We start from the raw sequence: 17296 nt of genomic DNA on the forward strand, positions 1-17296 counted from the left end.
GTAACTGGGATAATTATAGTGTGTGTCTCACATCCTTGCCAGGTCCCTGAATTAGCATTGAGAGTTACCCAAGGCAAATAATCATCTTGATTTATTACCAAAGAGGTTATCAGTTTTATGGGAGCGGGGAAGAGTTTAATTGAAGTTTGGGAAACACTGGGTTAAGTCACTCCAATATGCAGACTTCACTTGAATGGATGCTGGAGAAATGGAGACAGTTTTTCCCCTGAATTGCAATTTTGGGGGAGGAAGGTATGTATGTATGCGTTCTGCAAGGGCAAAAGGAAGGATTGAGACAACAGGTTCTTGAGGTTTCAAACACTGGAAATCAGCAAGGTTTGGGACTGCTTCCAAAAGCAGCAGAGACTGAGCTGCATCTTGAAGCCAGATCATTTTCTCAATTCATTTCCTTCAAAATAGGTGCTGTTCCAAATGGACACGTGCCCACATCAATAATCTGGAGTTAGCTTATCCAGCCTGGATTCAATTTGCCAAATAGAATCCAAATATCAACAGCACCAAACAGCAAATTTGAAACCTCAATAAAACTTGGTATTATTACCTTGTTAATCGTATTATTCGGTTTAAAATTGCCTAGTTTAATAACGTTCATGACAAAACTAGTTTGCCCCTGAGTATCAGTTCCCCAGGTACAAACAATTGGTGTAAAAAGCGGATGCACGTCGCTTGGGGTGCAGACCCCCGTCAGGTACTTAATTCGGTGTGGGGCGTTAGCCTTTTCAAGCCCCTTCTCCAAGTCGCACCGGCCTCCTCCTTCTCGGGTGGGGCCTAACAGCCCAACGCATTTCCCCAGCTGGCACTTTATTCCTGTTACCAACTCACCCCGGCTTCCTAGGGTCCTAACCAGTGTGCCGCCTTCCAATTGACCCGCCGGTGGGTCACCCGGGACCTGACCGGGCCTCTGCTCCGCTGGGGTCCCCACCCCTCACTTCTGAGAAGGGTGGTAGCGATGACCTGGCTCTCTCGGGTGAACTAGCCGAGCGGCGGCGGTAGCAGACAGCGAGTCACGTGTGGCGGTGGGGGCGGAGCGAGACCGGCGCGGTGGGTGGAGAAAACAAAGCCCCCAGCTGTCAGTAGAGGAAGAGGCGACAGCGCCGGAGCAGGTGAGTCAAGTGCATTTAAAGCGGTACCGCCCTGACGCACCCCGACACCCCCTGCCCTGGCGTAGTCCCTCCCAGACCAGGCGCTGGCCTCGCCTCCTCCCGCCGCCGGAGGGCGGCAGTCCCCTGGTAGCGGAGCCAGCGGGACCGGGGGTCTCCGAGCCCAGCAAGAAGTTGTGCAGGGGTCGGCGCCGGGGCCCCCGGTGGGCACCCGCCGCGCTCCCGCGGGCCGTATCTCTCCTAGGGGCGCCAAAGATGCTCACCCCGGGAAAGGGGAGGGATTCGGGGCTGCCACGCTGGCAGGAGCAAAGTGGATTGGCTTGGGGGTGAGGGCCGGAGCTGTCCAGGACAGGGACACTTGGCGCTGGCGACGAAGGGGTCTGGCGGGTGCGCACCCGCAGCGCACTGACCTAGAGGCATCAGAGTTGGGGCGCCGGGACTGAGAACGAGTGGCAGTGACAGGAGCTGTGCGCTTCGGGGCAGACCAGGAAGTGCAGCGCACTGGCGCCCGCCGGCGGGGGAGCAAGCCCTGCACCCCTAGCTCTGCTGCCACCTCCGCTGCCCCTCTGGCGGAGATCAGCCTCAACACTGCCCACTCTGACTCGGCTCCCGCTACTGCTCCGGGCGCCCTGGACTCCGGAGCTGGGTCGGTGGGAAAGAGAGGGAGTTATTATTTTGAGCCCAAGTTGTTCTTCTTCAGGGAACACCCTGCACGCGAAGAGAGGGTTACTCAGCGATTCCCCCACTCTGCTTCCGTACGAAATTCTTCAATGCACCCTTAGGAGGGCTATACCGAAGCCAGAAATCCCACAAAGGGGCGAAAGAGGGGTGGGCACAGAAAGACACCCCCCGCCCCGCGCGCCTGGATCGTTCGGTAATACAGACTTTCAAACCCCCAAAGAGACAATTGATTTGGTCACCCCTTGAGTCACTTTGCCAGCCCCGTACCAATGGTTGCCCAGTGCAGAGGGCAAAGCCATAACCTCGGAGGAAGGGGCGTTGCAGCCGTTTGATCAGGAGGAGCCTTTGTCTTAACCCCCAGTCCCTTTCTGCGAGTCCTCGCTGGGTCAATAGCGCGTGGAGTAATTAATAATTCCGAACATTAGCGGTCCCTTTATCTCTGAACCAGCCGACACTGCTGTCCCCTGCCTGCGGGTTTTCTCCATCACTTGCTCTTCCAAAAAATGGTACGTGGTCCAGACCCACTAAGCCAGAGGAGGTCACTAAACGCCCTGTAGTGCAGTCATGTAAAATCAAGGGTTAAAGCGTTCAAACCAGCACCCTCCCGCCCGCCAGGAGACGGAAGAACTTTCTTGATTAGCATAGTATCTGCCCTCGGGCCGCGCTGCAAGGCGGCGGTTCCGTCCCAGTCGAAGTGAAGCGTGCAGTCCCATCTTGACTGAGGTTTGGACGCAGCACCTGCTTCTAGTCTGAGAGGACCCAAGGCTTACAGCTTTGCGGAACGAGACATTGTGGAATGAAACAGAACAGAGATCAAAAGGTAACCGAAAGAACTGCAACTTTTAAGGTGCTTCTCTTGGGCGCTAAATCTAGCTGTTTTTAGCAGAGGGGGACGGGTCCTTCTCTAGCCCGGGATCCTACTGGAAATGTCCCATTGCTTTACTAGGGTTGTTTTCTGCCAAACTAAGATATCAGGGGCCATGGGCCGGTAGATCTCCAAGACAGTAGGTCTGGGAGCCCACCGAGTGGTCATTAGGTAAGCTTAACTGATAGGTTTTCCCTTGGGAAGAGTGATTGATGCTCAAAGCAAACGTTCCCAAACTTTGCTGCCTAGTAGAATCACCTGGGGAGCTTTGAAAATCCCTGATGTCTATCTCTCATCCCAGTCCATTTAAATTAGACTGATTGGAGATGAGAACCCGGCATCAGTATTTATTATTATTATTATTATTATTATTATTATTATTATTTTATACTCCGGGTGATTCTATGGTGCCGCAAAGCTTGAGAATCACTGACGACGCAAAGGAAGAGTTCAGTGGACAGCAGCTGCAAGCGTTGCAAGACAAGATGCCAGTTTAACAACTTGGATGGGTGGGAGTAAAGACGCTGAAACTGGGGTGCCGCTGAAGAACGCCTTAGGGCGGGGGACTGTCATCCGTCAGCTTGGTTGGCAGTGACACCTGGCACATCGTTTTTCACCCTCTCTGCCTAGGTCTGGTTCTTAGTGGAAAGATCAGAGTTCACTGCCGGTGCCTGGCTGCTGCACGGTTGTTAAGGAGACAGGTAGAAATCTTCATTCCCGTAGTGACTCACGTGTAGCAGGCAGTGGGGAAACCCAGCAGAAACTAACTCAGGGCAGTCTGGTGAGTCAGCAGCAGGCTGCACTCCAAGGCTGAGCCCGGGAATAGGAAGTAATTACACGGAGCAGCATTGACGCGCACAAACTCCATTCCTTTGAAAACATATTTGAATATCTGATCAGGATCTGTCTGCTTGCATGAGCCGCTCCCTTTTCCAGCTCCCATTCTACCTGCTTCAAATAATGCTCTCTCCTGTGAGAAGGGAGAACACAAAGCCAACCAGACATCTTGTAATTTCTTTGGTGTTGAGGCATATAAAAAAACTGTTGGAAAATAGTGAACTGGTTTAGGTGATTTCAAGTATGTGAAGTAGAGAGGATAAATTTTCAATACATAAATTTTTGAATACAAAAAAGTCATATGCTGTTTGATTACACATTCAAAAGTGGATTAAAGGATCTATTTAAATAGAAATGCTTACAACTAATATTTTATATGAAATTTTATGTTTGCTATTACCCGAAGTTTTCCTGCTTAAAAGAAGTCATCCCCAAGTGATGAGCCTAAATAAGATGAACTGTTTAAAATGTACACAAAGTTTATTATAAAAAACTTAATTTTCTTATTTTATTACTATTTGACTCATTATACCTCTCCTTTCTTCATTATTCTTTATACCACCGTGACTCTCTACCGTTTCCTAAATGCTTTCTTACCCATTCTCAGTTTCTTTAAGGAGGAATAGTGCTTGGCACAGAGCAAACTTTCAGTATTGTCAGCTACAGAACTTTGAACTACTTGAAGCACTTATTTACCTTGCTTGGTATTCTGTCATCTCGTAGGGCCCAGCGTGTCTGCAGCCCCAACAGCACAGAGTACAAGGCCTTTCATATTCTTGATGTTGCTTGTATGTACCAAACATTATCGGAAGGTGGGGTGAACATTTATATCAAAGCATCCTGAGTACCTTCAGTTTTGTTATTTTTCAAGACAAACATTCTGAAGATGTAGGAGCCAAAGTGCTAAACACAAAACAATTTGGCATTCTAAGCATAACCAACAATTGTTATAATATCTAACCACACTCTCCATGGGTCAAAGATTCACATCAAAAAAGTTCATTCTCTACCAATTATTAGGGGAAAAACACATATCCAACTATGTGGATGCCTAAAGGAATTCATTAAGCTAGGAGCGTTATTTCAAAGTAAGACAAATAGCAGGTTAATAGTTAAGCAGGTTTTATTGTCATCTGCCTACTGCTTTCCTCAAGATAGCATATGTACATTTATATAGCCAGCATATTTAAAAGTGGGAAGTTGGATGTATTCTTTGACCGATACCACTCAAACTAAATGTTATTACTAAATGTTAATAAGGATTTCCGAAGGCCAAAATGATGTAAATGCATCCATTCTCATTTCTGTGTAGCTTAGAAAATTGACTAGGGATGCACTTCTGAAATTCCAACCACTTTGGCAGGAGGTATAACATACTGGAAGGCTGAAATATAGACTAGTAAAATGGGACTAATCCAGATGAATCAGAAACTATTCCTCCAAGGATGGTATATACCTAGTTCTGTAATGATTATAAGTAGGACAAAAGGGGTGGGGGAGAAAAAAAGGATGTCATCTCAATTTTAGAAGCTCTGAAGTTTTTGAGAACAGATGAGAACCACCCAGTCTTATTACTTTAAATGTATACCACCCTTTGGTCTTATTAACATATAATAAGACGAAATAAGGGCCTACACATAATTGGGTAGATAGTATTCCCATATGCCTAATAGCGGTAAGAAAGTCCAAAAATTAAGTGATCTTCCAAAGTGGCAAGGCCAAGGTGAGAAGCCTGGGGTACTGATTCCTTTTCCAGGGTCTATTATACTGTTTGTTTCTTGAGTAACTTTTGGTGTAATCTTGCCTAGAGGCTTTGACGAGATAAGTTCAGTTCTAATTCTCTCCTCCCTCCTTAAAATAGGAGGAACTATTCACATACATCATGCTCTCACAGACTTTATTCTTAAATAACCTTTGGACTCGGCCAACCTCAAATATGCTGAACCATGGTTAGCTTCATATCTAGAACACTAAAGTAAAAAGTTTTTAAATCTTTGCCCAAGTTATGGAAGTGTAAACTCTCTTGTTTTAAGGGCCCTTAAAAGTTAGTCTCACCAGCCAACAAAATCTTAAATGCTCTGTCCAGCATCTTCACCAGTAAGTAGTCCTCTGACTAATGGTTCCATGTCTCTCTCACCATACATTCCAGGCATGGGAGACTGTCTGCAGCTTCTACTCCCTGGAGATCACAAAGATTAAATCCAACTCTCTTATACACTCACCAGCCATCCTAAACATTTAAAATGAATTTATTCTCCTCAATTGGAAAAAAATATGTCTATAGTTTTTCAAATCTGTTCATTGTACACATTTTTTTGCTCTAAATTTGCACCCATAAGTCTCCAGAGAAGTATTCAAAATTATGGTTTGTTACAACAGAGCTTCATAGAATAGAATCATTGGGCAATGTGCCTCCGACAAACCTAATCTAATCATCTACACAGTTCAAAATTGACTACTGACAAACTTTGTACAATGACATTAAGTTCAGGTTGCGTTGAAACCCGTGGCTCCAACTATTTGAGGAATCAGCATACTATGGCCTCTGTCCCACGAACTAGGACTGGTTTTTATGATTTTTAATGATTGAAAACATATTTAAAAAAAAACTATTTGGGGACACTTAAAAATGGCATGAAATTCAAATGTCAGTGTACGAAATAAAGTTGATTGCACCGTCATACTTGTTTGCTTACATCTCGTCTAGGGCTGCCTCTGTGCTACCTCCACCAAGTGGAATAGTTGCACTGAAGACCATATGGGCCACAAAGCCTAAAATATTGACTGAATATTTACAGACAAGGTTTGCAGACCCTTGATTTTTTTCAATTCAACATACTTCAGTTTTAAATGAGAATTTGCTCACTTAAAGCCTTAGTCTTTTTTCAGTGTCTTTTTTTTCCCTTTAGAGGAGAGGGAAAAAATTTTGTTTTCAAACTAATCACTACAGGTAGTTTAGTTTCATATCCCCCTTTTGTGTGATTTCACTTTGCAAAAGCAGAACCTTTTTAAAATATTATATGAATTTTAGTGATATGGTTAACTGTAAAACTTCTATACCTTAAACAAGCCCAAACAGTGCAATACTGATTCACACTGAGCTATGTCACTGTTTGCAGAGCTTTAGAAACTGGGGTAACACACCCTTGACAGCAAACCCACAGTGACACTTTGCCTTAACTCTTTAGCAGTATCAACTTCCTTTTTCTCTAACCTGTGAGGGCATTTACATGCTTGTTTGTTTTAGTATATAAAGGCATAATTGGAGGATTTATTTAGATTTAGAAATTTTTCATTGACTTTCACTTCATACTGCTGCTTTTGGAAATAGCACTAGTCTTCTAAAGTATACATTTAAGATAAATACCTTACTACTTAGAAAGGCAGTGATCATTTAATAATAAGCAGATATACACATAATCGCTTACATCACTAAAGTCTGATATAATGCCATGTACAATGTAGTTTGAAATTTCCAAATTGTAAAATGGATCAGATTATGATCTAGAAATTCAAATGTTTGCCTTCTGCCCAAAGTTCGACAGATTACTGTTAAGATTCTAGGAAGACTATTTGAAAGAACAATAACCACATTGATAGGAACTGGTCTTAATTTGTTTCTTGTAAGGGTTGCCGCTCATAAAATTTCCTTCAGTTAAGAGAACTTCCTCTTTTTGATGACTTCTTAGAGCCACAGACCATTTGCAAATGAATTTCACTTAGATTAATAGAGCAACTTTAAGGGTTGCATATAACTGGTGTCTTCTTCATCCTTTCCAGAAATAGCACACCTGCAATTTAGAGACCAAAAAAAAAAGGAGTTCCTTTTTCACTAAATCAAACAATGCACTATTAATAATGCAATGTTTGAGGTACTTGAGATCAGCTAAATCATTTCTGAAAACAACCAAGTGTATTTAATCCCATCCCAGAACAGTTGGTAGTGATGGCCTGTAGATAACTAAGTCCCAAGGTAACTTAACCCACTAGTGTTCCTGTTGGCTTAATTGGGAGAGGAGGAGGAAAGGGGATATCTGAAGATAGGTTGTGTAATTCCTACGTGGACTGGGTAAAGAACCAGTTCAGGTGAAATTAACTTTCCTCCCTTATCATAATTTAGATTTCATATTTTTACTAAATACATTTTATTTAATATAACTCATGTCATACATACGAATATCATTTGTAGTTCTGTAAGTAGTTATCTATCAAAGTAACTCCTAAATTAGGAACTAAGTGAATTTACTATATTTTTTAATGGAGTAGGGGATTCATAATTGTTCATTGCTTAAATAGGGGCAAAACACTTAAAAGAATTTTGCTAACAGGCAAATTTTGGTTCCAACTTAGAATTAATTATAAACACCAGAACAGAAATGACTATTAGTATTAGAAATTGATAGAAGGGAAAATAAGCAAGAAAAGGCAGCTGGAAAATGAGGCAATTCCTTTTAGCTTTGCTAAAGTATCTGAAACTGTTTATTGGATGTATACATAAAAGTGAAATCAAAACTAGATTACCTTCTTTAGAGTTTGGTAAAATCTGCTTTCAACAACTGATAAGCGAGAGGTGAGAGAGTGCCTGCAACCACGTTATAATTTCCTTCCTTCTTTCAAAGATAATCTTAAATCCAATCATCTTGCCGAAATCTGATATATTAAGAACCTCTCATGATTCTTACCCAAGAAACCACTATTTACATTTCCCCACTGAGCTTCTCCAGCCCTCCAAAAGTGGAAAAGGGAGAAAGCTGGAAGAAAAACCTTCCTGCTTTGTCCCACCTGGTCCTTCCCTGAACAGGAAGCTATCAACATTAACACTCTCCTTAGCTTAACTTCCAGCTTGGCCTCTATCATGACTTTTTTTTTAAGTGTGGCCTTCTGGGCACAAGTCTCCTAAAAGAGTTTTCACAAATCAACAGCAGTTATAAATGAGTGCTCTACATGGTACTGGCAAATCCAGAAAGCAATTTTCTGTGCAGTTTGAATGTTTAAATAACACCATCAGTGGATATGTTAATTCACTACCCCAGCACGCCTCTATCTCTTAGCACTTCAAGGTCAGTTAAAATTTGGGATATGCTTTTATCTAGGGTTGCAAGGTAAAATACAGGACACCAGTTAAATCTGAATTTCAAAAAAATAATTTCTTTTTTAGTATAAGTATATCCCAATATATTGCATAGGATAGACTCATACTGGAAAATTTAATCTTTTCATCTGAATTCAATCTGATTTAATCTTTAAATCTAAATTTCAGATCAACAATGTTTTTTTAGTATTAAATTAGATATACTCATACTAAAAAAAATTAATCTTTTCTAAAATTTAACTGGGCATCCCATTATTTTTGGTTGTTCGTTTGGAGTTTTATTTTTGTTTTCTCTTTTTGTTTTTGCTAAATTTTGTAACCCTACTCTTATCCTATAATAAACCTCAAAATGGCTAGCTTTCCTCATCCATAAAATATACGATCTGAGACTATATTTCTGGGATAATAAATTAAAATGTCTGAGCTACCTTCATCTATTAAAGAAAAAACTTAAGCCAGCATCTGAAGTTTTCTGCACAATTTGCTTAATTAAGAGGGGAAATAAAAAGTAAAACCAGAACTAAAAGTTAGCAATCTTTTTATTTCATAAGATATGTTAAGGTACTTTCACAGACCTTTTAACAGAATAGATACATCAATAGGTAAATCGTTAGCTCATAGTGGAGCAACTTGAGAAACCCATCAATCATGTGGGTGTTTCTAATCAAAGTTCAATCCTACATGAGCCCACTGAAGTTCAATCCCAAAGTGATTACAAGGATGCCTTGCTAGTCACGTGTGGTCCCAGAACCTGCAGCATCAGCATCACCTTTGAATTCCTGAAAATCAGAATATCACGCCGCCCCCCAGACCTTCTCAATCAGAATGTTCACTTTAACAAGAATCATAGGTGATTCATACGCACATTAAAGTTTGGGAAGATTCAGTTTTTCACACAGAAATTGGTCTTTTTGTTTAATACCATGTTGAAATGATCTTTCACAAACTCTTTTAATAGCTTAGAAGGAATAGTTTCTTTTGATCAAATATCTTCCAAATAGGCAACTACTGTATTTGTATTTGATTCATGTGAACATCCTAAATGATTATTTCTAATATTGTTTTACAATGAGCATATATAACAAAATAAGACAAATGTAAGTTTCAAAAAGGTTCTCCTGTGGACTAACGTGACAGCCTGTTATAAATTAGAGTCTGGATTATCCTTGATTATTCACCTATAAATTAGGTGGCACGTATTCCCTGGCCCTCAGATTACCAGCAAAGTCTCCTTTGTATTTCTTCATTTCATGTGTTGTAACTTCCATTACAATATTCATATGTCAACACCACACATTCATATATTTCTATCCCTAGGTTCCTCTAAAACTGAACAGAGGGCATGCAGATTGAGCCTTTGGCAAATTCCAAACTATTCTGTGACATTTTAAGTTTTAAAAAGTCATTTCAAAGGTTCCATATATTTTAATTTCTTTTGAGTTCAAAAACCTCACTTCTTTATGCCAGCCTGCCTGTTTTCTTTGTGTGTGTGTTTTTTAGAAATTATAGTGTTGTATCATAGAAATAATTCTAAAATTGGAGCAAGAACGTCAGAAGGCCTGATGTTTAAAACTGGTTCTACTGATGACTGGCTGGGTGACTCCGGAGATATTATTTAACATTCTTCATTAGCATCCCCTAAATCCAGTTTTCTCATCGTCAGATGGAGACAGGCATTGTCTCACCAGATTCTTGTAAGGATCAAATTAGATATAACGTGTGTATGGGTCTTCATGATGACTGTTATGTACAGTGATGATTTGTTTAGTGATCTGTTTCAGATAGGTCTGGCAGTTCACTAAATATTATATGATGTGGTTTCCTGCAACATGCCTAATTTGGAAGAAAGGTGATGTTAATTTTTATGCACAGGGAAGGAACCATAGCCCACATGTCTTATCGACATGTAGCTCATGGCTCGCTGTCCACGGTAACCAGTGGTTATTAACCACAACTCTCCCTTCTGCTCCTTAGAAATGTGAAGTTCTCCTGGCTAAGGAACCAGGGCACCAAACTATGAATTCCTCATCATGGTGCCACTTATTGCTCTGCTAAGTTAAAAGATACAGGGTTTCTTTATTTTTCTGCAAGAATTCTACACAATTCCTCCTGCATTTTTCCCCAAGAAAAAATTATTAATGGATTATAAAACATGCTTCCATATTTTTAATTACTCAAACTCTTTTAGTAAAACTATCCCAATGATGCCCTGGGTATAAGATATTATTCCTTCAGTTATTCCATTGATAACATGTGTTTTCATGTAGCCATCATAACTATGTCACTACATAATTGTAATAAGTTACTAAGTGGATTTGCATCTTATCCAATCACATAATTCCAAATTGGAAGAAGCTGCATGGTCATTTTGTTAAAAGACACCTCAGTGCAGAATCCCCCGCTACACACACACACACACACACACACACACACACACACACACACACCAGAACATGGAAGAGAAACTTATTCATCTTTTTGTTGTTTTAATGAATACAGCATAAATTCATTAGTGAAAGTCTGAAAAAGATGAGGGAGGGGCATGAGGGGACACACTCCTCATCTTACCACCTCCACGCAACGATTACAAAAACTATTTTTATTTTTTTGTAAAGCTCTTATTGTCTGTATTCACATGCGATAATATGTCACATACATTTTTCCTTATTATGCTGAACGTTGTTTCCCATATCCAACATAATGTTCTAGCTTTGATGTCTTTGCACGTTCTTTGCCTGGGATATCTTTCCCTAGTTATCAAGCTCAGCCTTTGTCTTATCTCAGGTGTTAATTCCTCTAAATTCTTGCTGCTCAGAGGGGGTTCACGGACCAGTGGCATCAGCATAGCCTGGGAGCATCTAACAAATGCCAAAGCTCCAGCCCCACCTCAGACATTCTCAATCAGAATCTGCAGTTTAATAAGATCCACAGGTGTCCATTGTTATGGGTTAACATTTGAGAAACATTGTCCTGGAAAGCCTTTCCCAACCACCTAACCATTGCCTCTATCCAACTCCCACTGGCCCCCCCATCCAGATTAGGTTAGGTGGTTTGCCTTTAATTCCCCACACGTGGGCCTCCCCGGCACATAAAAATTGGTTAGAGAGGGGGATGGACTCAGTCATTTTCACATCTCTCAGTCCTAGAATAGTGCTTAACCTGTAAGAGTTCCCTTTTTTGGTATTGTTTCATCATTTCCCAACACCACTGCTTTGTAGCTGAAGAAATACAGATGACAGTTTTTTTCCGTGCTGGGAAATGGGGTCCTCAGGTAGGACTCCCTTGATCGTTGGTCTGTAGTTCCCTTTTATTGCAGTCTTTACTGTGGAAAACATTCCGGGGGTGAGTAAGAATGCTTCTTTCTCTGCAAATAATTTCTGAAAGTCCACTGCTGGAACTTTGTCCCTTTTGCTTAAAATGTTAATATCTGTTAAAAATCAATATCCCTGGGAGGAACTGCACTTAACATTTGGTGTGAAGGTTGAGCAGCTGGCAGATTTTGGTAAGTGTTTGGAGAGAGACATAGAGATAATGGTTGTCTGACCGGAGAAGATAGGAAATACTAGTAAATGCTATAAAAAATAAAAATGGTGGGATGCTCCAAAACAACTAATTCTGACAGAGGTTACAATATTTTTTATCTTGACTCATATCATAGGTCACTTTTTCATTTAAAAAGAAAATCACATTTCTTATCTATACATCTCAGAATGGGACTTTCCCCCCATGCTGCCTTTTATTCAGCCCTTCATTTAAAACAAACTACTGATACCCTGGAGATTTTTTTTTTCAGATACTTGTTTTAAAATTGCAGAAAAAGTGCAGGTACTTCTACACTGATGTTTCTAAGCTCACATTAAAACTAAACAACAACTGAACTCTGGGGAGCAAACCACTTGGTCTTTTCATTGTGGAAGGAATGTTTTGTGACCTCAGGGATGGACAAGCTGATGGAGAGAGACTCAGCCTGGAGGCTGCTGTTATGAAGTAGCAGGGGACTTATGAGGGCTTTGGAATCAAATTGTACAGAACACAACACGTCTGTCCTGCGGGGCTGTTGTTTGTCTTCTGTGAAAGGAACAAGAGGCTCCTGGTACTGCTTACCAACCGCTCTCACAATTAGCTACACAGACCGCAAGGAGTATAATTATATTCAAGATGTGTGGCTTCCCCCACCCCCCGCCCCAACCCTTTCAAGTCTTCTGCCGTACTTACCCGTCACCATGGACATCAACTCCAGTGGAATTATGGATCTGAGTTAGTCAGGTCTATGTCTTGTGGAAACGTGTATTAGGTTGTCTTTCTGTCCTGAACTGCTTATCTGAGTGTCTGTGATGATGCTATGCAGGGTAATTTGCCCAGACCTGGGACCTTGGGTGCAGTTTTGTAAGAGTCAGTTGACACCTTCAGTGTGTTGAGCAATCTGACGTAAGGTGAGCCATGTGGGATGGGTAGAACAATTGTTGTGTTGTATACACTGTAGCATCGAGCTCCATTGAGTCATATTCTCCCGTGGGACTTGTGGCCCATCCCAGTGGAAAGAGAATTTCTACAACATATTCTTGTGAGGCTTGGTGGTGTTTTAAGGTTTGCACTTGGAATCTGAGAGCCATGTGCATTTTTGTTTGTTTTTCACATTTTGGGGGTTTGTTTTAAAACGTTTTATAGTTACTCATCTTGGGCTTTGTTACTACTCAATGATTTTGTATGACTTTAATCAAGAGATTTTCATATCTTTGATTTTTCTCTCTGAAAATCTATGCAAATGTTTGTTACTACTGGTCATGAGTAGAAGTTCCAGAGATAAAAAATTAAAGGAGAAAGTTAAAGTTATTCCAGATATGAAGAGTTAGAGAAATGATAGTCAAAGAGGAAGTAGCAACATCTACCAAGATATTCAAAGGAAAAATAAGCATGAGTTAGGACAAAGAATGGTTGTCTCTAACTACCCCACTAATTCAAACAATGATCTTCTTTTAAAATCTTTGCAAGTTAGGCACAAAACCATTCTTTTGTTCTTATTATATTAACAATAAGCCAATCGAAACTGATTGTCTGGAGGCCTTGTTCTCATCCTACCTCTGCTTAAAGCGCAATCCAATTCACCTGTCGCCTCTAGCGTCGTATCTTATCTTTACCTATCCTTTCTCCGTGAGGTAAGCGGTTTTTAATCCATCTTTCTCAGAATAAAATATAATAGAAAATTCAATGGGAACTACATTTTTTCCTTTGGGCAATCTATAATTTTTTCAAAACGTGAGGAACATATAGTTTTGATAGTCCATTAGCACATTGAATTATTTAAATTGGAATAGGCAGTAGTGATAAAATTCAAACTTCCATTTAACACATGGAGAATGCCATTATAGCACCTCAAAATATAAAAGCAGTGTGATTTCTAGCAGAATTTTTAAGCATTTACTTAGCAACCCTCCTGAGTTCATTTTTCCCTATGCATGTGGTTGTTAGTGTTGAGTCATCTCTCCATCAGTTGGCCTGGGCTGAGATATAAAGAGGTATCATATCCTATTAGAGATAAGAGAAGACATGGAAAAAGCAGAACTACTAGTCCAGTCTAGCAGTGAGTTGTATTGCGCTGCCCCAAATACAAGGAGAGAAAAAAAAGGCCTGTATCCTATGGTTTCCTGTGTCTACACAGTTACTGGACACTAATATGGCACCTGCCTAAGTCACCAACTCATGCAAGGACAAGAAGAAAAGTAGATTTAAAACCCAGGGCTTGGACAATGGTAGTCCATCTTTTGAGGGAGGTCATAGCAACCCTCTGGCCACTGTCAGTCTTAATTAGGTCTTACATGGTACCCCTTCAACATTTTTAACATGTTACTGTGTCACTTTGGATGGTCAAAGGAATAACAGACTATAAAGACAGGACACACATAAAGCATGGTTTCCACTATAACCCAAATACTAACTCTGAACCCTGGGCTGAGGAAGTGAATCTGACCCCACTCCCTCTGTGCTACTTTCCTGCCTCACGAACATTCTGCTCCTTTTCGTTACCAATCACACTTGGGAGGAGAGAAGCCATTCTTCTACTCCAACTACTTTATTTTCAAGGCTATCTGATTAAGATGGATAAAAGCATAAGTGAAAATAATTGACAAAAACGTCACAGAATTATAATGAAGGTGGTATTTCGTATGTGTGTAGTTTGTCTCGTTGTTGTTTTTTCCTTCTTTAAAGAATTACTTTTGTACATTTAGCACTATGAATATTCTATTCTAGAATAGAAAGGGCAATCTATGCCTACTATGGGAAGAAGCAGATGGATAAAGGAGGATTCTAAGAAGGGAGGGTTAGGCTCACTTTGTATGAAAAGAACTGAATTTCTCTTTTATTATAGCCTTCACATTAGATGGTTTCTGAGGATTGTCTTTTATTTTTACAGAAGTCCAAATCACACAGCCACAAGAAGTTTATAACATCATTGCTATTCTGAACATGTACCACCAGAATCCCATCATCAGCCAGCTATAATTTTTCAAAAACCCTTAAATGCCCAATGTGGGTCATTGGTAGTTTTGCCTTTCTGAAGGAGAGGAATGTTTCGTACCATACTCAATACCCAAGATTCAGTGTAATTTGACCTCCTTTACTTGCCAGATAATCTCATTTGGTTTTGGTTTCCCTGGTGTGTGCTCAGCTCTGAGCTTCCCGGCAGTCATGCCTCTAGTCCCGTGGGGGCGTTGAACTGGGCAGGCTCTTCCCTCCCCCCCCCTCTCTGCTGCCTCTGGGAAGGCCCTTAACCTAACTGGAGGCCACTAATTGAGGAGGCACTGGTGGAGGCGGAGCTCTCTGGAAAGCTGTTATCGAGTAGGATCAGCCTAAGGATTAATAGCCTGTGACCTTCTGTTCATGGTTACAAGCTGCTTTATTCCTAGAAAGCTGCAGACCTCCCACACTAAAGAATGTGACATACAACTGGAGTGATTGGAAATCTCTAAGTAGCCAAGGGGAGTTTGGAATTTAGGCTACATCTCATTCTAAAACTCCAAAGAGAGCTTAGTCAACTCCTGAGAGGAAAACTTGGGTTCGGGTCCCAGCGGTGTTCTCTTCTTGGAAAAGCTGGGAGCAGCTGGGGAGGCGGGAATTCTTGTCTCTTTGTGAGGAGAATGTTTTAATCTTGTGTTGACCAGAATCCTCATTGGCTACATACATTGCACTAAAGAAAGCTCTTAAGTTTTTCAATGGCATGGCATTGACTGGAAATATTTTTACAACCCTTTTTTTCACTCTGATATCACTCTCATGTGCCTGTGGCTTTATGGTCAGAAAAGGAAACAGTCTTTTGAGGGGTGGGGGACTCTCTGGCTAGGACTGATGTTCTGCTCCTCTGCCTCACACATGGGATGCTAGAACTCTGAGTTTGTTTAAAGAAAGAAGATTTGAAATTTCTAGAAAATGAGGGAAAATGGACTTTTGTAAAAACAGAGAATGTGCTTTGTTAAAGAGTTTGGCGCTCTCATGACCCTTGTTCTAACAAAGATATTTGGTCTTTCAAGTGAAAACAAAACCAAGCCCAGAGAAAGCATCTGGCTTATGGCTGCTAGCATGAAGGGAGACTCTGCAAGCTCCTCTTTAGGTGGGGGTGATTAAGGGTATGCCCTCACTTAGTATGTGGCCCATGTTAGAATACAGGACACCTGCCTTGTCACCCAACAAAACCACCAAGGATGAAATTCTATTCCTGTGCAAATAATAAGATGTGGGAATTTTGGAAATTCTTGGCTAGCATGAACTGGAAGGTATGAGAGGTCATTTCCAAAATGCAGACTGCATCAAACTGCTACTTAGGAATCACTTCTGGTTTTGAGTGTTTTTGTTCATATCAATATTTTGAATTTTAATGCAGGGTTGAGAAGGTAAATGTAGGAGAAAGAGAGGCAAACTTGGACAGCAGAATGTTGGCGATGGTTTCTGAGTGCTAAAATTGTGGGTGAGATTTTTTTGCTTGAATCTGTGCAAAGTGAAGCAAATTTTCCACCCCAACTTGCCTAATGCTTTGGGGCTTTGTTCTTCTCTGGCAAACAGTAAGAGAATAAAAGAAGGGAGTTATCTTGTTCGATTTTAGTTGCTGTCCGATCTCCTGACTTTTTAAATTAAATTTTTATTTTGAGACAATTGTACATTAACATGTAGTTGTAAGAAACAGTACAGAGATATCTCATGTTACTCAGTTTCCTCCTCGATGTTAATGTCTTGAAGATCTATAGCACAATGTCACAAGCAGGATATTGACAATGATACATTTTCAAGATACAGAATATTTTCATCACCATGAGGATCCCTCATGTTGCCCTTTTATGACCAAACCCTCTTCCCTCCAGCCCTCACTCCCTCCTTACCCCTGGCAACCACTAATCTCTGTTCCATTTCTACAGTTTTCTCTTTTCAAAAATATTAGATAAATGGAATCATACAGCATATGGCCTATTGGACTGGCTTTTTTCACTCAGCATAATTCTCTGGAAATTTATCCAGTTTTTTGCATATGTCAATAGTTGGTTCCTTTTTATTTCTGAGTAGTAGTCCATGGTATGGATGTACCACAGTTTGTTGAACCATTAACCTGTCAAAGGATATCAGGGTTGTCTCCAGCTTTTGGCCATTATGAATAAATCTGCTATAAAAATACGTTTTAGCTTCTCTGGAAACGTGCCTAGAAGTATAATTGGT

General features: G+C 40.9%; 1 protein-coding gene across 2 annotated transcripts in view; it reads left to right on the top strand.

Moving 5' to 3' along the window:
* Positions 1-1060: 1060 nt before the first annotated feature.
* MAPRE2 (microtubule associated protein RP/EB family member 2) overlaps positions 1061-17296 on the top strand; it is a 141322-nt gene continuing 125086 nt past the window's right edge. The window contains exon 1 of one of the 2 annotated variants that reach the window (XM_019740828.3): positions 1061-1124. Coding sequence is in view for 1 of the 2 variants with exons in the window: in XM_019740827.3 (XP_019596386.1) it covers positions 2599-2622 (24 nt within the window). In the remaining variant the exon portion in view is untranslated. Of the gene's footprint in view, positions 1125-2448; positions 2623-17296 lie in introns of those variants that run through there. The other variant, XM_019740827.3, reaches the window with a different exon arrangement.

This window comes from Rhinolophus sinicus, chromosome 4, assembly GCF_057876585.1.
Source record: "Rhinolophus sinicus isolate RSI-liver-muscle chromosome 4, RSI-T2T, whole genome shotgun sequence".
Taxonomy (NCBI): domain Eukaryota; kingdom Metazoa; phylum Chordata; class Mammalia; order Chiroptera; family Rhinolophidae; genus Rhinolophus; species Rhinolophus sinicus.